This window comes from Myxine glutinosa, chromosome 13, assembly GCF_964187855.1.
Source record: "Myxine glutinosa chromosome 13, kmMyxGlut1.1, whole genome shotgun sequence".
In the NCBI taxonomy this organism is placed as follows: domain Eukaryota; kingdom Metazoa; phylum Chordata; class Myxini; order Myxiniformes; family Myxinidae; genus Myxine; species Myxine glutinosa.
The window spans coordinates 75193000-75218623 of record NC_136273.1 but is presented as its reverse complement, the minus strand read 5'-3'; the positions used below and the strand labels follow the sequence as shown (position 1 = coordinate 75218623).

Sequence of the window (25624 nt, the reverse complement as noted above, 5' to 3'; positions counted from 1 at the left end):
AAATTGACAAAACGTCATGTAGGAAATGTACTGTGATATTGCTCTAAAATATACATGTTCTTTTCAGCATATATTTGTATTATTCTTATTCAACCCGGGCGAAGCCCCCCCTCCCCCCTCCCACTCCCCCCCACTCCCCTCCCCCCTCCCACTCCCCTCCCCCCTCCCCCTCCCACTCCCCTCCCCCCTCCCCTCCCACTCCCCTCCCCTCTCCCCTCCCTCCCCCTCACCCCCTCCCCTCCCCCCTCACCCCCTCCCCTCCCCCCTCACCCCCTCCCCCTCCCCCTCCCCCTCCCCTCCCCCTCCCCCCTCCCCTCCTCCCTCCCCTCTCCCCTCCTCCCTCCCCTCCCCCATTCCCCCCACTCCCCCCTCCCCTCCCCCTCCACTCCCCCTCCCCTCCCCCTCCCCTCCCCCTCCACTCCCCCTCCCCTCACCCCTCCCCCTCACGCCCCCTCCCCTCCCCCTCCCCCTCCCCTCCCCCTCCCCCTCCCCTTCCCCTCCCCCCTCCCCCTCCCCCTCCCCTTCCCCCTCCACTCCCCCCTCCACTCCCCCTCCCCTCACCCCTCCCCCCCTCCCCCCTTCCCTCCCCCCTCCCCCCTCCGCTCCCCCTCACCTCCCCCCTCCCCCCTCACCTCCCCCCCCCTCCACTCTCCTCCTCCCCCTTCCTCCTCTTCTCCCCTCTCCTCCTCCCCCTCCCTCCTCTTCTCCCCTCCCTCCTCTTCTCCCCTCCCCCCCTCTTCTCCCCTCCCCCCTCTTCTCCCCTCCCCCCCTCTTCCCTCTCCCTCCTCTTCTCCCCTCCCCCCCTCTTCTCCCCTCCCCTCCTCTTCCCCCCTCCCCACCCTCTCCTCCCCTCCCCCCCCCGTTCCCCTCCCTCTCCTCCCCTCCCCCCCCCATTCCCCTCCCCTCCCCTTCCTCCTCCCCTCCCTTCCCCCGCCCGGCAATGCCGGGTACTTCCCATGGCCAGCTGTACGTGGGCTGCTCGAGGGTTGGAAAACCAAGCAATCTTTATGTCTTGGCACCAAGTAAGAAAACCAGAAATGTATACCAAGAGGTTTTGAGAAATTGAAAATTGACAAAACGTCATGTAGGAAATGTACTGTGATATTGCTCTAAAATATACATGTTCTTTTCATCATATATTTGTATTATTCTTATTCAACCCGGGCGAAGCTGGGTACCTCAGCTAGTATCTTATAAAGGGGTTCGAAAGGGTAAAATTGGCAATTTAGAAATACAAATTGATGTAGGTTAGAGTTATCCTATCCAAAAAATAAACTCATCTTTGAATTCCCCATAAAAAACATAATATAGACACCACTCATGTTAGGATTTCCTTCAGATTCATTTTGGCATCTGAGTATGACCGCCCTAGTGTAACATGATGAGAAATGTGCTTTTCCAACCAAAAATTGTGACTTCATCCTCCATGTTTTATTCGCTTTTATTGCATGTTTGTCAAATTTATTTTGTTAACGTTTCTCTAAATACATTAAAATGAACAAACATGACATTTAGTTCGGAAGTCGGTGCAGAGGCAAAGATGAAAAAGAAAGTATGAAATGAAGGAAAGACAGAATAATAACTGTGGAATATAAATGCATTCAATAGCATGGCAGACATTTTCTACAAGGCCATTAAACAAATCCTGTACAATGTATGGAAGGTTGAACTCAACCTGACATGTCTCTTGTCTCTTCCTGACATGTGACACGTTATTGACGCATGTACTGCAAGGAGCGAGCTCACCCAAGACCCGGACGTGTTGCAAATGCATGTCGCACACCGTCGGCCACAGATTACAAACATCATTGCATGAGGTGCAGCAGGTGTCCTCTTGGAGAAAAGGTGGAGCCGATATCACCCCGACAACTCCTCACTCCCACCACCGTTTGTATACATCGTCTTGGATGACATTTATTACTATTGTACAATTTTTTCCATTTGCTTGTATTTGCTTATTATTTTTTCCATTTCCATAGCTTGTTATAAAGTCGGCCATTAAAGACTTCTGGTGCAGAAGTTCAAAATATTTAATAATTTAATGAGGACTGGGGAGATGGAGGGGGGGAGGGTGAGTTTGGGAGAAGGGGAATCGTACTCCACCTCTCATCTGAGGATGATCTTGCCCTACCTTGGTAGCCCAAATTTTATCTAACACCAACACCTGTAAGATATGTTTCATGGTCACATGATATTGCAAAAACTCAAAAAAGTTCATCATGTTTGCAAATTTGGCAGGTAACGACATTGCCCCCCTCCCCCCTTTCACCTTCACCCTTCCCCCCAACCCCACATGTGATACCATTTCCAAACTACATTATTGAAGTTAAGTAATCACCAACCACCGACCACTTATTGATTATTGGATGCATTCATAATAAATATATTCCCCCCTAACCAGACCAAACCGATTTTCTACTGCTTTGCCATATCGGTCGGCGTATATTATTGATCATAAAGTATTGATTTATATACAAATATGAAAATAAAAATATGTACAAGTTCTGCATTGATTTGTGCACATAATTCAAGATCAAAGTCAAATCAACAACTCTATATCTATTATTTGTTTGGACTCTGGTGTGTAACACTTTTGAGCCACCAGCAGGGTGGAGGCGGAAGGAAATTTCCAAAAGGAAATTGAGGAATGTCTCACTATTCATTATGGGTTTTTTTACTTGGGATACACTCAGGGGTGGTATTACCTATGGGGCTGCCTGGACAATTGCCCAGGGCCCGCTCTGGGGACCTTGACGGAGGAATACACAATATAACCTACTGAAGAATCCATCAATTACACCACCCATTGTATACAATGAAAAATGTGATTGTGTTTTCATTTAAATCATCTGAATTTTCTCTGATAGCAAAAAAATTCCAACTACTAGTTCCAGATGTCTACATTCACTTCACAAATGAGTTAGATACCACTCGTGTTTGTATGTTGTGTTGTTGTAATGATGCCCACATGTCGACACGTGATCGATCTAGCTAGTGCTATTCATCGGTCATTTTTTGGGGGGGGATTAATTGAATAAACACAGCTGACAGAGGTAGGGAATCTCAACGGCTAACCGGGGTAAAGGTTTTATGGAAGAATGGCCAAAATCAATCGGTTTTCCACGTCACGTATTTAACTGCACCAACAAAAACCTCAGGTATATGTTTCAAGAATGTCACCCGGTACATCACCCACCAGTGCAGGTTAAGTCTTGCAGAAGCTTTAAATTTTTTGCCCCAAAGTCGTGCAGACGTTCCTGTTCAATCAACGTGTGAGTCAAACATGTGCTCAATATTATCTCCATAAATAGGTGAATTGTCTGGTATCGACGTTATCTCTATGACGTCATCACAGTTGCCAAAGACATTCCCCAGACGTGCATTGGGCATTTTCATAAATCTTACAAACCCCTTAATAAGCCTCTTACATGATACATTCAGAGCGCACAGGACCCGCTAAGCTCCCACAATATCTTATACTCTTAGAGCTGTGAATGAATAAAAAATCCCAACAATTATTAATATACCATCAATTGTTTTTTCCTTCCCAATGTTAAAAAAACGGATACTTCACCATTATGACGTCACATCCGCAAATTCTAGCCGTTTGTGATGTCAGACTGAGGACCAGGACAAGTTTTCTAGAAGGTTAATTTACCTGCGCAGGATGGGGGTGCTAAAACTTTTATCGCTTCACATTGAACTTGAAGTGAGTTTTTGGGATTGGGGATTTTTCTTTTGGAGTTGGTTTAGTTTGAAAAAACGTTTTATTCCACTTATTATGAATGCCGATTGAGTAAGGACCGAATGAAGTCATCATTGATCAAGATGAACTGTGATGTCACATCGAGGACTCCTGCTAAACTTTGATGAAATGTATTTTCAGTGTTTCGTCGTAATGTTCTAAAATTACTTTGGGATGAATTAAGAGTGTCCTTTGAATCCACATGATCTGCAAAATATTTTTTTGTAAATATGGTGACTGATCAATGCACATTTTGTTTGCACACAAGTTATAGTTCACAACATTAAGCTATGGATCGAATCACAGGGTGGAACCTGGTGACTGTATTTGCAAATTACACGAGCACCATGAACTATCTGCATGTGCTATGTGAACCTTGTGAGACAGAAGTTGTTGTTGCTTTTTCCAAGTCCCAAGCTTGGTACATGGTAGGCCTGGTGTTGACTTAGCGGTTAGGGTGCAGGGTTGGGATCCTAGGATCTTGGGTTCGAATCCTGGTCGATCGCTGAATTAACGCCAGGGGGGTTGACTCAGCCTGTCATCCTTCTGAGGTCGGCAAATTGAGTACCAGTTCATTGGTAATTCCCTGTGTGTGGCAAGAGGCGACCAACAGGGTTGGCAGCAGGAAGGGCATCCGGCCGTACAACATTGCCTCAAAAAGGGGACCACGGTGCCCGAAAAAGGCCGACCCATGCTCTGTGGGGAAAATGGCCTCTAAAGGTGGTTCTTTCTTCTTCTCAAGCTTGGTACATCATAACTAGTTTGCAGGTAACGGTATTCTGAGTGAGGAAATATGGGGACATGCTCCTCTGGTGGCGTGGTGTGGAGCAGCACTCTGTTGGGAATCTGTAGGGTATGTTGCACTCACTAGCCTGTAGCGAAATGGGACATCGTTGTTGGGTTGCAGGATGCCCAAACCGATGCGGGACTGATCCAGGGCTGGCACCTGACCCTCTGGCTCACTTAGAGCAATTTCGAAGAATGAAAGGACGAGCACAAGGAATTGCTTCATCTCGTTCATGGCGAAGAAGCGACCGGGACACATGGTGACGCCAGAGCCAAATGGCATGTAGGAGTATTTGAGTTTCCGCCCGTTCTTCTCGAATACCGTGCGCAGCTTCCCGTCCTCGTCCAAAAATCTATCGTACTGGAAGGCCTGGTGGAGAGAAGTCAGGAAACACTTGGTTGTCAAGATGGATGCTTGCTAATTTGGATGTGCACAGTACATTTTGTCACAAAGGTGTCAATTTTGAAACTTCCTACAGTTGTGGTTGATATTTTGAAACATCCTCTAGTGGAGTCATATACGTCATGGTCTCTCACCAATTCTACCTGCTGTGAACTCGTTCTCACCTCAGGATTGGGGTATATACTGGGATCGTAATGAAGTAGCTGTGGGTAGAGAGCAATGACGTCACCACTGCGGATGCGGAAGGCAGCTCCTGAGTCGAGCTCAAGTTCTATGTTCTCTTTGGCAACACGTACGTTCATGGAGGCACTGGACAACCGCATTGCCTCCATAATGATGCTTTCTGCAAGATCAACACAACATGGCACAATCTAAGTTAGTCGCAGCATAACAAATTATATCTTAAATAACTTTTTACTGACACTTCGGTAAATACTGCAAACAAACATATTATGTACAGTGTAAAGATGGTTGGATGTACTGTACATTCTCCTCGCCTTTCCTTGCATTCCCTTTTTGCTTTCGCCATTTGCATTCTCATCTCTTCCACTTTAGCTTTTCTGGAATTGGAATTCCGGGTAAGGTATTTTCATCGTGCACCATCCGTCCTTCCGGTCCGTCTTGTATTTCAACTTCTCCGGCCAAACCGCTGGATTGATCCGGCTGAAATTTGGCAGCAAGGTTCCGCTCCTGACTGGTAACATGGATTGCAAAGCTCATCCCTGTCACGTGACTTTAAGTCGGTCAAAATGGCGGTCTCAGTAAATCTTTTCAAAAATCTTCTCCAGACCCTCCAGATCATGCTATCAAATTTGGTTTACAACATTTGGACAGGGTCCTGATGTTAAATTCTGGAGGCCATGCCGATCACTTGACCGGAAGTGTGTCAAAATGGCGGTCGCGTAAATACCTTCAAAAATCTTCTTCAGACGCACCAATCAGAATGATACCAAATTTGGGTTGCAACAATAGGCCAGGGCAAGTACAGGTACAGCTCCAGGGGTACAGGTCCAGGGGTACAAGCAGGGCGGGCGCTACCATTAGGTCAACTAGGCAGCCGCCTAGGGCGCAGACATTAGAGGCGCGCATTACTGAACCTTAAAGGGTCACAGTTTTATACAAATTATTGTTTTAAGAAAAAACATAATAAAAGGAAAATATAATAGTTCATTGTTCATAATAGTGTAAGTGATTAATTTTGAGCATGTACGCTTCGTGGCATACGTCACATCCTGTTTGAAACGGACGTAGCCTGCTCCCATGCGCCTTCTCCCATACGTCACATCCGGCATGTTCAAAACGCTGCCGCCATTTGGTCGTTGGGCGCATGGATTGATCATCATCAGGAAAACGGGAGAATTAATAATTAATCGAAGTTGGCAAAAAAAAAATTTGGGGGGGGGGGGGATGCAATTAGCTGGCCTTGCCTAGGGCACAAGATAGTCTGGCGCTGTCCCTGGGTACAAGTACAGTATAAGGTACAAGTCCAGGGGTCCCATTTTTAAAATTTCACCACCAATCCTTCTCCCCCTTAGATTGCTCCAAATGGCAGATAAAACAGTGATAAGTGCTAGGATGACTTCATCTTTCATGGCTTAAAGATGTCACTGATATGCTTCAATAAAACGGTCTACAACCTGTTTTGATATCATCTTATACTTTAATACTGAGTTGGGGCGTTCTCACGCGATTTTGTGGAGGCAATCAGGGCATCTTTACCTTTACAAACACTTACATTTCCGGTGTCATGTTGACGGATAAGTCATTTTTTTTTTTGTCTGCCAATGGGAAATGGCGGTGTATGCTTTAGAGGTAAGAGCCAATTAAGGATGTCTTGACATGTCAAACCATGTGGAAGCCATGTTAGAGGGAAGTGCCTCAGGCATCTCACCATCCACGCTTAAGCAACCCCTCCCCTCACGCTCTGCGGAAGAGGAAGAAGCTCTGGCCCTCCTAAACGGCTGCCCCTAATTGGCGGCGAGACAGATGGTGTGCCATTGGACCGCGTTGTTCGGCAGACAACGGTACTGATTGGTTCAGGATCGGCATTGTTTGATTGGGCCATGACACTTGCTTGGCGTTGGCGAAGCATGGTTGGTTGGGTGCAACAGAGGAGTGTTGATGTAGATGCTTTAGGAGCAAGGGAGGTCATGCTTTCTGTTCTGGGTCGGTAGATTCTGGACGATCTCCGTGAATTCTTGGCTATTATGAGAGTTCACGGCTCGTTTGGCCTACACGAACTGCTGCTGTTGCTGTCAACCTGAAACTTTCCTGCCTGCCAGATTGATTTTTATGCCTCACCGTGTGTGTGTGTGTGTGTGTGTGTGTGTGTGTGTGTGTGTGTGTGTGTGTGTGTGTGTGTGTGTGTGTGTGTGTGTGTGTGTGTGTGTGTGTGTGTGTGTGTGTGTGTGTGTGTGTGTGTGTGTGTGTGTGTGTGTGTGTGTGTGTGTGTGTGTGTGTGTGTGTGTCCCCTTAGGTTGTTTAGTTTATTCCTCTGTTTTTATAAGTTATCATGATTATTTATTGTATTTAATCTTGGATTCTCATAATTGTTTTATCTTGTGCTCATTAAATATTTATTTATATATCCTAAAACCTGCATGGCCTGCCTGCCATATTTCCCACACAACCAGTTTGTTTAATTGATAAACCCTGGAGGAATTATATTGAGTTGATAACCTCCGTTAGTCTCCACATCAGTCGTGTTTATTGCGATTCACCAAGATCCTGCACGCAACAGTATTAAAAAAACAAAAAAACAATGATCTAAGGTTCCTGTAGGAACTTGCGCATTTATCACTTGTCAAACGAGGGCGTTGAAAGAAATCAGTGTGTTTACATGAATTACAAACGTGAAGTTGAACCTTGATCTGATTTAGCATCAGGAGTTTTTATTTACAAAAACTCTTCTAATTTGGCTTTGTTTCACTTTCGATGAATGCGTCGTTATGATCAGTCTAACCCCAAACATGATTCTTATTGCTACTGTAGTACCTTCTTTATGAGCATATTATTGGTTCACGAGTTATCAAGTGACCACTATATTCGTCATGTGTGTGCGTCTGTCTGTGTGTGTGTGTGTCTGTCTGTCTGTCCTCAGACAGTCAAGTGCTGTCTTTCCCTCGCCGTCCCCCTGTGCTGTCTTTCCCTCGCGGTCCCCCTGTACTGTCTTTCCCTCGTGGTCCCCCTGTGCTGTCTTTCCCTCGCGGTCCCCCTGTGCTGTCTTTCCCTCGTGGTCCCCCTGTGCTGTCTTTCCCTCGTGGTCCCCCTGTGCTGTCTTTCCCTCGCGGTCCCCCTGTACTGTCTTTCCCTCGTGGTCCCCCTGTACTGTCTTTCCCTCGTGGTCCCCCTGTACTGTCTTTCCCTCATGGTCCCCCTGTACTGTCTTTCCCTCGTGGTCCCCTGTGCTGTCTTTCCCTCGTGGTCCCCTGTGCTGTCTTTCCCTCGTGGTCCCCCCGTACTGTCTTTCCCTCGTGGTCCCCCTGTACTGTCGTTCCCTCATGGTCCCCCTGTACTGTCTTTCCCTCGTGGTCCCCCTGTACTGTCTTTCCCTCGTGGTCCCCCTGTACTGTCTTTCCCTCGTGGTCCCCCTGTGCTGTCTTTCCCTCGTGGTCCCCCTGTGCTGTCTTTCCCTCGTGGTCCCCCTGTACTGTCTTTCCCTCGTGGTCCCCCTGTACTGTCTTTCCCTCGTGGTTCCCCTTTACTGTCTTTCCCTCGTGGTCCCCCTGTACTGTATTTCCCTCGCGGTCCCCCAGTGCTGTCTTTCCCTTGGGGTCCCCCTGTGCTGTCTTTCCCTCAGGGTCCCCCTGTGCTGTCTTTCCCTCGCGGTCCCCCTGTGCTGTCTTTCCCTTGCGGTCCCGCTGTGCTGTCTTTCCCTCGCGGTCCCCCTGTGCTGTGTTTCCCTCGGGGTCCCCCTGTGCTGTCTTTCCCTCGTGGTCCCCCTGTGCTGTCTTTCCCTCGCGGTCCCCCTGTACTGTCTTTCCCTCGCGGTCCCCCTGTGCTATCTTTCCCTCGCGGTCCCCCTGTGCTGTCTTTCCCTCGCGGTCCCCCTGTGCTGTCTTTCCCTCACGGTCCCCCTGTGCTGTCTTTCCCTCGCGGTCCCCCTGTGCTGTCTTTCCCTCACGGTCCCCCTGTGCTGTCTTTCCCTCGCGGTCCCCCTGTGCTGTCTTTCCCTCGCGGTCCCCCTGTGCTGTCTTTCCCTCGTGGTCCCCCTGTGCTGTCTTTCCCTCGTGGTCCCCCTGTGCTGTCTTTCCCTCGCGGTCCCCCTGTGCTGTCTTTCCCTCGCGGTCCCCCTGTGCTGTCTTTCCCTCGCGGTCCCCCTGTGCTGTCTTTCCCTCGTGGTCCCCCTGTCCTGTCTTTCCCTCGCGGTCCCCCTGTGCTGTCTTTCCCTCGTGGTCCCCCTGTACTGTCTTTCCCTCGCGGTCCCCCTGTGCTGTCTTTCCCTCGCGGTCCCCCTGTACTGTCTTTCCCTTGTGGTCCCCCTGTACTGACTTTCCCTCGTGGTCCCCCTGTATTGTCTTTCCCTCGCGGTCCCCCTGTATTGTCTTTCCCTCACGGTCCCCCTGTGCTGTCTTTCCCTCGTGGTCCCCCTGTGCTGTCTTTCCCTCGTGGTCCCCCTGTGCTGTCTTTCCCTCGCGGTCCCCCTGTGCTGTCTTTCCCTCGCGGTCCCCCTGTGCTGTCTTTCCCTCGTGGTCCCCCTGTCCTGTCTTTCCCTCGCTGTCCCCCTGTGCTGTCTTTCCCTCGTGGTCCCCCTGTACTGTCTTTCCCTCGCGGTCCCCCTGTGCTGTCTTTCCCTCGCGGTCCCCCTGCGCTGTCTTTCCCTCGCGGTCCCCCTGTGCTGTCTTTCCCTCGCGGTCCCCCTGTGCTGTCTTTCCCTCGTGGTCCCCCTGTGCTGTCTTTCCCTCGTGGTCCCCCTGTGCTGTCTTTCCGTCGCGGTCCCCCTGTACTGTCTTTCCCTCGCGGTCCCCCTGTGCTGTCTTTCCCTCGTGGTCCCCCTGTACTGTCTTTCCCTTGTGGTCCCCCTGTACTGACTTTCCCTCGTGGTCCCGCTGTATTGTCTTTCCCTCGCGGTCCCCCTGTATTGTCTTTCCCTCGCGGTCCCCCTGTGCTGTCTTTCCCTCGTGGTCCCCCTGTACTGTCTTTCCCTCGTGGTCCCCCTGTACTGTCTTTCCCTCGTGGTCCCCCTGTGCTGTCTTTCCCTCGCGGCCCCCCTGTGCTGTCTTTCCCTCGCGGTCCCCCTGTCCTGTCTTTCCCTCGCGGTCCCCCTGTGCTGTCTTTCCCTCGTGGTCCCCCTGTACTGTCTTTCCCTCGCGGTCCCCCTGTGCTGTCTTTCCCTCGCGGTCCCCCTGCGCTGTCTTTCCCTCGCGGTCCCCCTGTGCTGTCTTTCCCTCGTGGTCCCCCTGTGCTGTCTTTCCCTCGTGGTCCCCCTGTGCTGTCTTTCCGTCGCGGTCCCCCTGTACTGTCTTTCCCTCGCGGTCCCCCTGTGCTGTCTTTCCCTCGTGGTCCCCCTGTACTGTCTTTCCGTTGTGGTCCCCCTGTGCTGTCTTTCCCTCGTGGTCCCCCTGTACTGTCTTTCCCTCGTGGTCCCCCTGTGCTGTCTTTCCCTCGTGGTCCCCCTGTGCTGTCTTTCCCTCGTGGTCCCCCTGTGCTGTCTTTCCCTCGTGGTCCCCCTGTGCTGTCTTTCCCTCGTGGTCCCCCTGTGCTGTCTTTCCCTCGTGGTCCCCCTGTGCTGTCTTTCCCTCGTGGTCCCCCTGTGCTGTCTTTCCCTCGTGGTCCCCCTGTGCTGTCTTTCCCTCGTGGTCCCCCTGTGCTGTCTTTCCCTCGTGGTCCCCCTGTGCTGTCTTTCCCTCGTGGTCCCCCTGTGCTGTCTTTCCCTCGTGGTCCCCCTGTGCTGTCTTTCCCTCGTGGTCCCCCTGTGCTGTCTTTCCCTCGTGGTCCCCCTGTGCTGTCTTTCCCTCGTGGTCCCCCTGTGCTATCTTTCCCTCGTGGTCCCCCTGTGCTGTCTTTCCCTCGTGGTCCCCCTGTGCTGTCTTTCCCTCGTGGTCCCCCTGTGCTGTCTTTCCCTCGTGGTCCCCCTGTGCTGTCTTTCCCTCGTGGTCCCCCTGTGCTGTCTTTCCCTCGCGGTTGTCAGCTCTTTCACGAGCCTCGATTCGGTATACAAATCAGCATTACTGCCCGATGATATCATCCGGTCTTGATGAAACTTGGGTGGGAGGTTGATATCATGATATAGTTGTGTCCTGCCTAGAGTGAGCGTATTGCGCCCATTGTGGGGGGAGCCACGCCCCAAAAAGATGTCTTTTTAGGGGGTAATCGAGTTCAAGTTACATCTTCTCCGAGGGGTTTGGTGAAATCTGGCAGGGGTTTCGATATTTGGTTAGGCCAATATCATGTGTCTAGCCCTATGGAGCTCGATTTTCTTTTTCTTTTTCTTTTTTTCATTTCATTTTTCACCGAATTTTTGGTATTGTGTAGCTAACTAACCTCATAACTGATTATCCATTATTTTCTATCTCATTTCAAGGTCAGTAACCTTCGTTTTGACATTTCCGGGCCTGGCCTGTCTGGGCCTGTTTCGGTTATAGTCCGTCCTGTGTCATTGAATACCGCTCGCTCGTGAACCATCGTCGTCTCCTGACTTGTCATTCCTATTTCCAATGTTGTTCGCTTATTTGTCTTCATTCGAATGCAGCACAAGGCTGCGGGGTAGCATCATTGGCTGAGGGCATGGCTGTGTCGGTGAGCAGCGCCCTCTGCTGGTTCTGGCAAGAATTTATAATTTGTCCATGGTGCCAGCGATAGCTCGTCGACTCTTTGCGAAGGACACCATGGGATATTTAACGTCCACCAACACATTCCGGCAAATGAGACGTACGAATAACGTACCTTTATATTAACTTTTCTAGAGCATTCCTTGGTTCCTCCTAAGAACACAAGGGTAGTCCAGCATGCAAACGAGATTTTTTGAATGTCCCTTATTTTACTATTGGTTCACGAGTTATCAAACAGAGTGACCACTATATTCATCATGGGTGTGTGTGTCTGTGTGTCTGTCTGTCCGCAGCATAACTTCCCGATGATATCATCCGATCTTGATGAAACTTGGGTGGGAGGTTGATATCATGATCTAGTTGTGTCCTGCCGAGAGTGGGCGTATTGCGCCCATTGTTGGCGGAGCCACGCCCGAAAAGGATGTCTTTTTAGGGAGTAATCGAGTTCAAGCTACATCTTCTCTGAGGGAGTTGGTGGAATCTGACAGGGGTTTCGGTATTTGGTTAGGCCAGTGTCATGTGTCTAGCCCCACGGAGCTCGAATTTTCATTTTCGCCCCTAGGTCAAGGTCACAAGGTCACAAAATTTAGAAATGTCGTTTTTTGATGGTTTTATTACATTGTTCGCTTCCTGATAGGGTGAAATGTCGTACATGATCTTACATTATCACATACATCATGAAATACAAGTTTTCCAACAAATTTCAGAATCTTCGACCTTTGACCTTTGAAGGTCACAAAGGTCAAATTTTCAAAGTTGTCAGAATCGAACCGAATTTTCGGTATTGTGTAGCTAACTAACCTCATAATTGATAATACTGATAATACATTATTTTCTATCTAATTTCAAGGTCAGTAACCTTCGTTTTGACATTTCAAGGTCACAAAGGTCAAATTTTCAAAGTTGTCGGCATCGAACCAAATTTTCGGTATTGTGTAGCTAACTAGTCTCATAACAGATAATACATTCCTATTTATATATTTTCAATGTCGGTTTTGACCTTTGTCATTGAATACCGCTCGCTCGTGAACCATCGTCGTCTCCTGACTTGTTGTTTGGCATTTTCAACAAGCTATGGAATGTCCCTTCTTTTCTATGCTTTGCCACATGGTGCATACCATATAAAGGGGCCTTTTCTATGCCACTGGCATTTTCCCCAAGAATCCAATTATATTATCTACCTTGATTTTGATCTCTTGCTCAAGAGGATGCTGAATTCAGTTTTGTAGGTTGATCATTTTAAACTGAGCTATTATGTCATAAACATAAAATAACCTGCTTACTGATTCATGTTGGGCTGTCTTGCATGTTGAGCACAGAAAAAGAAAAGCGTGAAATATAACTTTTTATAGGTTAAGGCTCATGGAAGAGCTGAATGACACATGAATGGATGGTGTTGGAGCAGAGGGAGTTGGCATATAAGAAAGGATGGAGAGATTGGGAAGGAACGAACAGATGGGGGGTAGCACAAGATAATTCGGGGCGTACAAACAGGCCAAAGGAACCGAGTGGGCAAGTAGCAACAAGTACCATGTAAGCAGTGAAGTCGAGGATTGAGTTAGTGAAGTAGGAAAGGTCAGCAATCGGGGATATCATGAGATGATTTCTCACTGATTTAAAGGAGCAAAGAGAAGAACATGATTTGGCAGACTCAAGGAGGCGTTTCCACATTCTACTTAAGAGGGTCAAAACAGTGCAAGTCAGTGGTTGGTCTGGTTTTGGATAGGGTAGCAAGTCTTAGCTTGCTAGTTGAGTCAGTGCAGGCTGGTCAGGCTCATAAGGTTCAAATAATGGAGTGGTCAGGTGGAGCGACACCAAAAATGAGGTGATATAGAAAGCTGTTGGGCCACCAACCCGTCAGCAGTGGGGAAAGCGGAGTAGGCCTTGCACTTATGCTTCTTCAGTTGGATAAATTATTATTTTTATGAAATGTGTGAAAAAGCTTTTAATAAGCTGATGGACACCAGTGAATAAAATGGTGTTAGCACCAGCATCTGCTACTTTTCTACAAATTTACAAAAAAAGACCTTTAAAATATTAACTTTTTCAGTTGAAAAGACAGAAGCAAAAGTCATACATAAAGGAAATGGAAAAAAAGTGATAAATAATAGAATTGATGTGCATTTTGATCTTACCCAGAATCGGTAGGTTTGCAAGTTGATGGTTGGAAGATAGCAGAGGATGATTCTTCTCAAATTTCCGAGGAACACGCAGGCCAAAGCAGCTCTCCACTTCGCGTTTCGCTGCCTCGTACGCCTCAGGATGCCTGTGAGAGCCATGCACAGGGTTAGCAAGATGTGCGACACCAAAGATACCCATAATTCTCCTTTTTATTGCTTCCATGTTGAGCTTTCGGTTCCACTTCTGCCACTTTGAACGTAACATTTTCCCGCTCTTCCTATCCCCCGTTTATATGAATTACACTGGGGGAGGGAAACCATATTGATTATGTGGGGTACTACTCTCCCTCTCATACAACTACTTAAACCAATCCACAAATTATTATCCCATCGTAAACACCTACCCCAACCCTGTCATCACACTTATCACCATATATACCATGACCTTCATTCCATAAGCCACCCCATCACTATGAACAATGCCTTTTACCTTGTAAGTCACTTTCATGCAAAACAAACAACACCTCATCAACAACCCAAACAACACCCATGCCTCGCAAACAACACCCATGCCCCACAAACTACACCCATGCCCCACAAACAACACCCATGCCCCAAAAACAACACCCATGCCACACAAACTACACCCATGCCCCACAAACTACACTCCTCGTCCCAAAAAGCCGATTCCATCACCTCGTACTACTCTCGAAGCTTTACTACTATCATCCTACTCATTCCAAATTGTCAAGTCCAACTCCAATCTACATACCTTAATAGTATATTGTATTATCCAAAACAATATCCATGCTCACCATGGCCTAATAGTCCCAGTGAGCAATACTGTTACCTTCATCCACTAACCTCAGCAAGTAAAATAGGCTCCAGAAGGTGGCGGGGGCAGTGTTTGCTTGCGAGGCCCACAGGAGTGCAAGGTGTGTTTTTGCCTTGTCTTGGTCGTCCAGAGTAGACAGCGTGTCATTGAGCTCCATACGAAGAGAAATCAAAGCTGAAATGTGCCTCCGCTTCCGTAACTGTTCGTGAAGAAGTTCGCTCGCCAGACTCTCCCGGGCCTTTCGTGCCGCACGGAACAGGTCTATGGGCAACCCGGCCGCTAGCGCTGGGAATAAATTGTCAAATGTCTTGAAGTTTTCCAAGCGAGAGTTAACCAGGGATCTCCTTGGCCTACTGTGGCCGTGCCCAAAGACGCTCAGATAGCTCGCCTCGAACACGACCCGGTAACAGAAGGCATAAAGGTCATCTTCCACCCAGGCAAGACCGGCTGTGTTTGGGTTTTTCTCAGAAGGAGAAACGTGTTGACTTGCTCCATCTTCAAACATCACGTCCTGAAGGTTCTCAAACATGCTGGCAGTTAACTTGTCCAGTGCATCACCCTGAAGAGTGCGGTGGAAGGTCTGATGGATGTTTTCGCTGGTGTTGCCGGCTTCAGGGTCCATGTTGTTGTGTCCAAATAACTGTGGGTGAAGATAATGAGCGACAAGGGGGTAGAGTTCAACTGTCATGTAATTATGTCTGTGGTTGTCTGCGCTATCAGATCCCCATTTCTGGGTTTGAATTCAGATACAAGGTTGAATCTGCCGATAAAAATTTGAAAGGATACCAATGCTGTATGATAAATGAGTAAGTTTGGGCAGTACTAAATTAGTATAAGTTTGGGCAGTATTAAACAGCCAAATGAGTATAAGTTTGGGCAGTATTAAACAGCCAAATGAGTATAAGTTTGGGCAGTATTAAACAGCCAAATGAGTATAAGTTTGGGCAGTATTAAACAGCCAAATGAGTATAAGTTTGGGCAGTATTAAACAGCCAAATGAGTATAAGTTTGGGCAGTATTAAACAGCCAAATGAGTATAAGTTTGGGCAGTATTAAACAGCCAAATGAGTATAAGTTTGGGCAATATTAAACAGCCAAATGAGTATAAGTTTGGGCAATATTAAACAGCCACATGAGTATAAGTTTGGGCAGTATTAAACAGCCAAATGAGTATAAGTTTGGGCAGTATTAAACAGCCAAATGAGTATATGTTTGGGCAGTATTAAACAGATAAATGAGTATAAGTTTGGGCAGTATTAAACAGCCAAATGAGTATAAGTTTGGGCAGTATTAAACAGCCAAATTAGTATAAGTTTGGGCAGTATTAAACAGCCAAATGAGTATAAGTTTGGGCAATATTAAACAGCCAAATGAGTATAAGTTTGGGCAATATTAAACAGCCAAATGAGTATAAGTTTGGGCAGTATTAAACAGCCAAATGAGTATAAGTTTGGGCAGTATTAAACAGCCAAATGAGTATAAGTTTGGGCAGTATTAAACAGATAAATGAGTATAAGTTTGGGCAATATTAAACAGCCAAATGAGTATATGTTTGGGCAGTATTAAACAGCCAAATGAGTATAAGTTTGGGCAGTATTAAACAGCCAAATGAGTATAAGTTTGGGCAATATTAAACAGCCAAATGAGTATATGTTTGGGCAGTATTAAACAGCCAAATGAGTATAAGTTTGGGCAGTATTAAACAGATAAATGAGTATAAGTTTGGGCAGTATTAAACAGCCAAATGAGTATACGTTTGGGCAGTATTAAACAGCCAAATGAGTATAAGTTTGGGCAGTATTAAACAGCCAAATAAGTATAGGTTTGGGCAGTATTAAACAGCCAAATAAGTATAAGTTTGGGCAGAATTAAACAGCCAAATAAGTATAAGTTTGGGCAGTATTAAACAGCCAAATACGTATATGTTTGGGCAGTATTAAACAGCCAAATGAGTATAAGTTTGGGCAGTATTAAACAGCCAAATAAGTATAAGTTTGGGCAGTATTAAACAGCCAAATGAGTATAGGTTTGGGCAGTATTAAACAGCCAAATGAGTATAAGTTTGGGCAGCATTAAACAGCCAAATGAGTATAATTTTGGGCAGTATTAAACAGCCAAATGAGTATAAGTTTGGGCAGTATTAAACAGCCAAATGAGTATAAGTTTGGGCAGCATTAAACAGCCAAATGAGTATAAGTTTGGGCAGTATTAAACAGCCAAATGAGTATAAGTTTGGGCAGTATTAAACAGCCAAATGAGTATAAGTTTGGGCAGTATTAAACAGCCAAATGAGTATAAGTTTGGGCAGTATTAAACAGCCAAATAAGTATAAGTTTGGGCAGTATTAAACACCCAAATGAGTATAAGTTTGGGCAGTATTAAACAGCCAAATGAGTATAAGTTTGGGCAGTATTAAACAGCCAAATGAGTATAAGTTTGGGCAGTATGGAACAGATAAATGAGTATACGTTTGGGCAGTATTAAACAGCCAAATGAGTATATGTTTGGGCAGTATTAAACAGCCAAATGAGTATAAGTTTGGGCAGTATTAAACAGATAAATGAGTATAAGTTTGGGCAGTATTAAACAGCCAAATGAGTATAAGTTTGGGCAGTATTAAACAGCCAAATAAGTATAAGTTTGGGCAGTATTAAACAGCCAAATGAGTATAAGTTTGGGCAGTATTAAACAGCCAAATGAGTATAAGGTTGGGCAGTATTAAACAGCCAAATGAGTATAAGTTTGGGCAGTATTAAACAGCCAAATGAGTATAAGTTTGGGCAGTATTAAACAGCCAAATGAGTATAAGTTTGGGCAGTATTAAACAGCCAAATGAGTATAAGTTTGGGCAGTATTAAACAGATAAATGAGTATAAGTTTGGGCCGTATTAAACAGCCAAATGAGTATAAGTTTCGGCAGTATTAAACAGCCAAATAAGTATAAGTTTGGGCAGTATTAAACAGCCAAATGAGTATAAGTTTGGGCAGTATTAAACAGCCAAATAAGTATAAGTTTGGGCAGTATTAAACAGCCAAATAAGTATAAGTTTGGGCCAGATTAAACAGCCAAATGAGTATAAGTTTGGGCAGTATTAAACAGCCAAATGAGTATAAGTTTGGGCAGTATTAAACAGCCAAATGAGTATAAGTTTGGGCAATATTAAACAGCCAAATGAGTATATGTTTGGGCAGTATTAAACAGCCAAATGAGTATAAGTTTGGGCAGTATTAAACAGCCAAATGAGTATATGTTTGGGCAGTATTAAACAGCCAAATGAGTATAAGTTTGGGCAGTATTAAACAGCCAAATGAGTATAAGTTTGGGCAGTATTAAACAGCCAAATAAGTATAAGTTTGGGCCAGATTAAACAGCCAAATGAGTATAAGTTTGGGCAGTATTAAACAGCCAAATGAGTATAAGTTTGGGCAGCATTAAACAGCCAAATAAGTATAAGTTTGGGCAGTATTAAACAGCCAAATGAGTATAAGTTTGGGCAGTATTAAACAGCCAAATGAGTATAAGTTTGGGCAGTATTAAACAGCCAAATGAGTATAAGTTTGGGCAGTATGGAACAGATAAATGAGTATAAGTTTGGGCAGTATTAAACAGCCAAATGAGTATATGTTTGGGCAGTATTAAACAACTAAATGAGTGTAAGTTTGGGCAGTATTAAACAGATAAATGAGTATAAGTTTGGGCAGTATTAAACAGCCAAATGAGTATAAGTTTGGGCCGGATTAAACAGCCAAATGAGTATAAGTTTGGGCAGTATTAAACAGATAAATGAGTATAAGTTTGGGCAGTATTAAACAGCCAAATGAGTATACGTTTGGGCAGTATTAAACAGCCAAATGAGTATAAGTTTGGGCAGTATTAAACAGCCAAATGAGTATAAGTTTGGGCAGTATGGAACAGATAAATGAGTATAAGTTTGGGCAGTATTAAACAGCCAAATGAGTATATGTTTGGGCAGTATTAAACAGCCAAATGAGTATAAGTTTGGGCAGTATTAAACAGCCAAATGAGTATAAGTTTGGGCAGTATTAAACAACTAAATGAGAATAAGTTTGGGCAGTATTAATCAACCAAATGAGTATAAGTTTGGGCAGTATTAAACAGCCAAATGAGTATAAGTTTCGGCAGTATTAAACAGCCAAATGAGTATAAGTTTGGGCCGGATTAAACAGCCAAATGATAAATGAATTGGTTGTTGGGCCAATTTCTCTCCTCTTCTGAACGTATTTGTAAAACTTGTAAAGTTTTGAGTCAACCACATTATGTCGGCTAAACGATGACTTTTCGACCCCATCTTCATCCCCATTTCCACATTCTCATCCCTAGTGTTTCTCATTCATCCATCCTTCCATCTCCTCTGTTTTCTCCAATCTCCTTTCCACCCAAGAAAACTTGAACGTGAAAGAGACCATTTAGCGGATCACGCCTTTGCTCTATCCACACCTCGTTAACTTGATCTATCAGAGATATTCGCTTGCATATTATGTATGTACTAAACCCATTCATACCATTAATTTGTCTAAATCCCTGCAACACTGAAAAGTATGTCCTGGCACGCATTGCCCTATTCTTTTCAAGAGGTACTGGGATCTTCAACATCCACAACAAGAGAGTTCATCGAACATCTTACCCCACACAGTCTTGAAAAAAAGAGGACACGGGATGGGTCTTTTAACCTCCTGCTTATTGTGTTTCAAGTGTATCATTAAAAGAAAATAATGATTTTATAGGTCGGATCGAAAAATTCATTTTGGAATTTTCCCGCCGTTCATGCAATCTTCTACACCACCTTATTTAATACATGTCCAGGTACTGCAAAACTGGAGGTTTTTGGAAGTGGTAACAAGGCGATTTATGTGCTGTTTTGTTCCAGTATATAAGTAGAACGCCACTCGGTAGAGCGCACACCTCCGCCAGGTTGAACAGTTTACGTTTTGTATCCCACTGATAGGCCGGATCTGGATTCGGACCTGAACCAAAATATAATTGGCTTGTTCTTGTCACCTAACCAACAAACAGACTGGGGTTGAAAACATCACCTCCAACCACCTTGGTGGTGGAAGTAATTAAATTGAAATCATGTAAAAAATATATGGTTGTAGAAAAAATTCATTCCAGAAGTTTACCGTCATTGGCACAGCGTCTTTTACAACACCTTATTTAGCAGGTTCTTTATTTCGTTCTTCATGCCGTTTCATTCGTTCTTCATGCCTGTTGTTTGTGTCCTTTATAACGTCCTTAAAACCAGTAAGTTTCCTGTTTGGAATTATTATTTTTTGACCGTCAGACAGATAGAGACTAAAACAATTATCTCACTCCTCTGCACAAGTGCAATTGGGACAAATTCAGAGCCAAATTACTGCTGAACTACAGGTTCGTTTTCCGATTTGTGTTCAAAATAGAACATTCAATAATTGGAATGAAGTTGTTCCTCCATCATAAACTGGCGTTTCTAGATGGACGAACAGAAGTGAAGCAATTGCTGAAACCCGCTTTTCCCTTCGCTTCACAGTCTTTCGCGTAACTACCTAAAATGCATACAGGACAGCCAGCTTTACACAACCTTATCCAAATAGCTCTAACCTTAATAACCCTCAATCTTGATAATCCTTCTGGAACCCAATCCTAAGAAACTGACTCCCAATTCAAATTCCAGGAGAAATTTCCTTTATTTTTCTTTAGGTTTGTGCTACATCCTTTTTCTATCACTCGTATAGTGCAGATCATGGAGATGAGAAAAAGCTGTTAGAAATCAAAAAAGTAAGAGCAGCAGATGCGGAAACAGCTGTTCACTCACTACGGGTGGATCTGATAGGTTTTGCTTTCAATCGTTTGTTAAAATACAACAGACAACATGAAACAATCAAACGTGTGCACGCTCAGGTAATTGATATCGACACCTATATGTACTCACCTGTGTCATTTAAAACGCCTAAACACCGTACCTTGTGTTTGCATCGGCTGGGTAGGTAGCCCGCATGTGTTTGTGTTAACCGTCACCCTTTCTTCCTCATGGCATGAACTCAAAGGAACAGAATTCAGCATCCTTATTCGCGGAGAGCCTGTTTCCAATCTGGAACCACATTCATCTCCTTCAAACATCTCCAGCACGGCCCGTGATACAGAATGTCGAAACGGAAACCGAGATTCGACATCCCAGGACCATTATCTCGGCATTCCTCCACATCGCCATGGAGGCTCAGGCGGGTCGTGGCTCAAGGTAGCTATACAAGGACATTTGCTTCCATTGATAATACTAGGGCATTGCCCGTACTATATCTATATCTAAAATTATATCCCCCCCCTCTATTTACATGAAATGGTTTGGTCCAAAGCGAACGGCTTGCGAGTACGGTGACAATCCCCCCCCTCTATTTACATGCAATGGTTTGGTCCAAAGCGAACGGCTTCCGGAGTTTGGTAAAGAAATCGCCATCGCGTGCACAAACGCGCAGGAAAGCGAATGAATCGCAAATTCGGTTTTATTAGTTTTAAAACATAGTTTAACGCCAACATAGTTTGCAAACGTGAAATAAATGAATACGCTCTCAAATGTGCCATCCGAGGCAGAGTGTGTCCTCCACGTTCGGCACACGCGATCGTTCGCTGCTCTCTGATTGGTTGAATCGTTTTTTGGACATAGCTCGGTAAGTAATTGTCCGATTAATATGAAACCTTGAAAAGGCACATCCTCGGGTCCCCAGCAATATACCTGGCAAGTTTCAAGTATATCGGACCGGTAGTTGTCGAGAAACAGCGGTCACAGACAAACAAACAAACGTACAGACGTACAGACAGACAGACAGAGATTACTGGAATTATAGATAGATACATTGGCTTGTTCGTGTTTCCAACAGGAACACAGCAGCTCCTGATGCTATATGATCTTGGCTAGGTTCAAATGTCGCACAAATGATGTGTTCATTTGTCTGCCGTGTCTACTAATGTCCTTGTATATGTTCTCCAACAGCAACAGCAACAAGACTCCAACAGCATGGGAAGAAGAGGGTGAATTCCCCCACGACCAGCAGAGGGACGGAGAGGAGTGGCGACCCCACGTCCATACCACACACTTACACGTGTGTACCAGCCATAGAAACGCAATGCCATCATTGCCCGAGGAGACTCGACATCATCATATATAGTTCATGTAACAACTACAGTACACTGATGTCTCGTGATGTCCTATGTACAAGTTCATGAGTCTTTGATCACTATGAATAAAATACTTGTAAGAATTAGAATTACTTGGATGGGTAATCATCGACCTGGCTGTTCCAGCCTCGACCTGTATTGGGCAATTTTCCCAGGGTACTGACTTGAAGGCTTAGACATCCAAAGGTTAAACATCTAACACCATCTTGAACATACACAAGTGCTGCAACATCCGGATTCTGAAGGACGGCATGACTCTCGACATCGTGCTGCTCCCTGCTGGCACAACTGGCACTTGACAATATATGGGTGCTAAAGATGTATCTAAATAGATATATTGCAAAAGGATTGTTTTGTTGAACCGAGGGCAACTTTCTAATGAGCAACCCATTTGTGTTCACAGCATCAAGGCATGGAAGTTGGGATTCATTGATTCATTTGTCAAAGGCTGGAAGAAGCTGAAGGAGGAATGAATTGGGAAGGGGATGGCGAGTCTGTACAAGATGTTGGAGCCCAACTTGGAGATGTCTGACCAAAATGGAATGCATTCATGAGGTAGGTCAGAATAATATGGAATTATGAGGGTGGTCTTTCCAGAGTGACAATGTAAAAGTGGAAGATTTACTGTGGTTCATTGATCCACCGGATGTCAGACCAAGCGCTTCTGGTCGACTGCACATTGGCGAAAATAAATGTGTATGCTGCCATCTATTGCCTGGATGAGGAACAGATACACACCATCTGGAAACGTCTTTAAAATGGTAAAGAGAGATTTCCAGCATTGCACAAAGGTCATTTCTAAAGAGTATAAGGAACAAAGTTACACTCAGAGCGCTCCCCTAAGGCCTCCACGACATATGCAGCCTCCATGACAACAGCATCCACGAGCTGTGCCATTGCATGCCTGGTAGCATCTGTGAGCCAAGAGTGCAGAGTTCCTCCAAAGCCACAGGCAGAGACCTTATCAAGCAGGGCAGGAATACCAGACAGTGTCAAAATTGGCGCATATGTCTGGGGACGTGACCCTGACCTCTTCTTTAAGGAATGGGGCTGCCATCCATTTCTGTGATTGGAAAAGTAGTCCATCTGCGGTTTTATTATGTCTCTAAATAGTTATTTCTTTGAGATATATATATATATTGCATATAGTTTGATATATATACACACACACACACACACACACACACACACACACACACACACACACACACACACACACACACACACACACACACACACACACACACACACACACATATATATTACGGTTTTGGAAAATGTGCCCCGGGATAGAGCATTCACAAAGGAATCCATGTACAAGAAAAGTGTGTGTGTGCAGTCATTAGTCATTAAGCATAACATATCATTTCCTTTGCTAACACCCCCTTCCCCCTCCTGTCCTCACTTTTCGCTCTCTTATTTTTCTCCCACCACCCTCCCCCTCTCCCACCTGACCCCTCGCCTCCATCCCTCCCTGTCTCTCCCCACCTCTCTCTGTCTCCCCTTCCCCCCCCCCCCACCCTCTCGGTCTCTCTCCCAACCTTCTCTATCTCTCTCCCCCCCCCCCCCCCTTCCCACCTCTCCCCTCCTTTTCCCTCCCCACCTCGTCTCCTGACCCACCAACCCCTCTCCCCTCCCCCCTTCCCCTCTCTCTCTCCCCCCTCTCTTCATATTCCCGTCACCAAGCGACTCTGCATTTCCTGGCAACGCCGAGTACCTTTGCTAATATTGGACAACATAAGCCGGGAGAGGATAAGACCTCGGGGTTTGTGCGTTTCTGGGGACAGTGAAGTCAAGGACGATCCTCAGACGACTGTAAAGATAAACTAGAGCAATGTGCCTGTGTCGCCAATATGCCTCCGCGTAGTCCCTGCCCATGACAATCGGTAGATGCCCTCGTTGACTGTCCTACACATAAACAAGTTTGATTTAAATCCCTTCAGCCGTTTTTGGAAAAGGGATTGTTTTTTAACAATATCGGCTTTCAAGCTAATATGTCTGCCAAACCACGTGACATGTGACATCAAAAAATGTACAGTCTGCATTTGTATGGGTAGGGGGATCACGTTTGTGAAGTTTTGTGTTGATCGGATAAGGTTCCTTTTTTGTATCCAAGATGGCTGCCACACCATGTGACTTACAACGTCAGAATTTTCAAACTATATGCAACATTGGTGTTAGATGACATTTGTAAAATTTTGCATCGATAGGGTAAGCGGTTTCAGAGATATAATTATTTTATAATTTCTTTCAATCCAATATGGTTGCCAAACCATGTGACCTATGATGTCATAAATGTAATATTTCAATACAAATAGGTCAGAGATCATGTGCATGCAATTTAAGATTTTTAGGTTAAGGCATTCAATGAGAACATTATGGCTGGTACACCACTTCACTGGTGATGTCATCATTATCATGCTTTTGTTCCCCATTGGAGTACTTGGCAATGTGCCAAGTGTCAAATTTTTTATATTCAGCAGTTTCCGAAAAATACATTTTCAATTATTTGTGTTTAATCCAAGACGGCTGCCATACCACGTGACCTATGATGTCACAATTATCATAAAAACATTCTGCATGGGTGTCACTCCTACCCTGAAAGTTTCGTCTCATGGGGTTGCTGAGAAAAACGACGTTTAGCCCGGACGGACGGACGGAAAACCTGAAAACATAATATCTCTGGCCACCTGCCTGCAACCCTCTTATGGTTAAACTGCCAAAATCAAGACTTTCTGCTCACCTTCACTCCTTCATTCCTCTTTTCTCCCGCCTCTGGAACAAACTCCCTCACTCTCTTCAATCCCACTCCACCCTCCAGGTCTTTAAAACAGCTGTTCACCACCATCTCTTATCCTCCCCCATCCAAAACCTTGATCTATTCTACCCCCGCTAATTTCGGTCCCCTTGTGTTTTATACCTTTCCCCCCCCCCCCTCCCCCTTCCCACGCCTCCTGCCCCCAAGCCCTCTCCCTCCCACACTTCTCCCTGCTCTCAAATGTTGTGGTTGTGTGCTTCCCCTTCTCTCCCCATCTTGTCTTCCGCTCCCTCTTTTTGTATATTTTGTTTGTCTGGTTGATTTGTTTGTGAAATAAATGTTAGCTCTTTCACGAGCCTCGATTCAGTACCGTATACAAAAAAAAAAAAAAAAAAACCTTCAGGGGTGGAGGAGACATTTTCCAATTTCTGCAGGAAGAGGTCGCTTGGTGTTTCACTTCCTAAATATGTTCACTGAATGCACACAATGTTATCGGGGTATTTTATGAGGCTGTCGGTATTATAAGGTACCATCCGATGCCTTTGGGGAAAATATCATGATAAAAAAGGAAGCCGTTTATCCTTGCGCTCGATGAAAGAGCTCAAAAATGGGATGTTACACATTTCTTCCTTTCGTTTATGAGGATGATTACGATTTTATGAAATATGTTACATATTTATTTTATGAGGCTTTTGGAATTATAGGGTATTTCATAAGTCTTATCCAAGTTGCATTTGCAGTTTCCCATGTTTCCTTCCATTGTCTCTCTCCTGCTCATTCATCCCCTCGTGGTGTCCCAATATCAGTGTATTGTCTTCTATGTCAGTGTATTGTCTTTTATGTCAGTGTATTGTCTTCTATGTCAGTGTATAGTCTTCTGTGTCAGTGTATTGTCTTCTATGTCAGTGTATTGTCTTCTATGTCAGTGTATTGTCTTCTATGCCAGTGTATTGTCTTCTATGTCAGTGTATAGTCTTCTGTGTCAGTGTATTGTCTTCTATGTCAGTGTGTTGTCTTCTATGCCAGTGTATTGTCT

The 25624-nt window shown here is 45.3% G+C and overlaps 1 protein-coding gene across 4 annotated transcripts in view; it reads right to left on the bottom strand.

Annotated features, from left to right (window-relative positions):
- Nucleotides 1-1425: 1425 nt before the first annotated feature.
- CYP7A1 (cytochrome P450 family 7 subfamily A member 1) overlaps nucleotides 1426-25624 on the bottom strand; it is a 30862-nt gene continuing 6663 nt past the window's right edge. For all 4 annotated transcript variants that reach the window (XM_068134615.2, XM_078767668.1, XM_078767669.1 and 1 more), the window contains exons 3-6: nucleotides 14689-15299; nucleotides 13840-13970; nucleotides 5099-5277; nucleotides 1426-4901 (exon numbers count right to left, since the gene is read on the bottom strand). In XM_068134615.2, the coding sequence (XP_067990716.2) occupies nucleotides 4503-4901; nucleotides 5099-5277; nucleotides 13840-13970; nucleotides 14689-15299 (1320 nt within the window). In that variant the 3' untranslated portion in view covers nucleotides 1426-4502. The remainder of the gene's footprint in view (nucleotides 4902-5098; nucleotides 5278-13839; nucleotides 13971-14688; nucleotides 15300-25624) is intronic.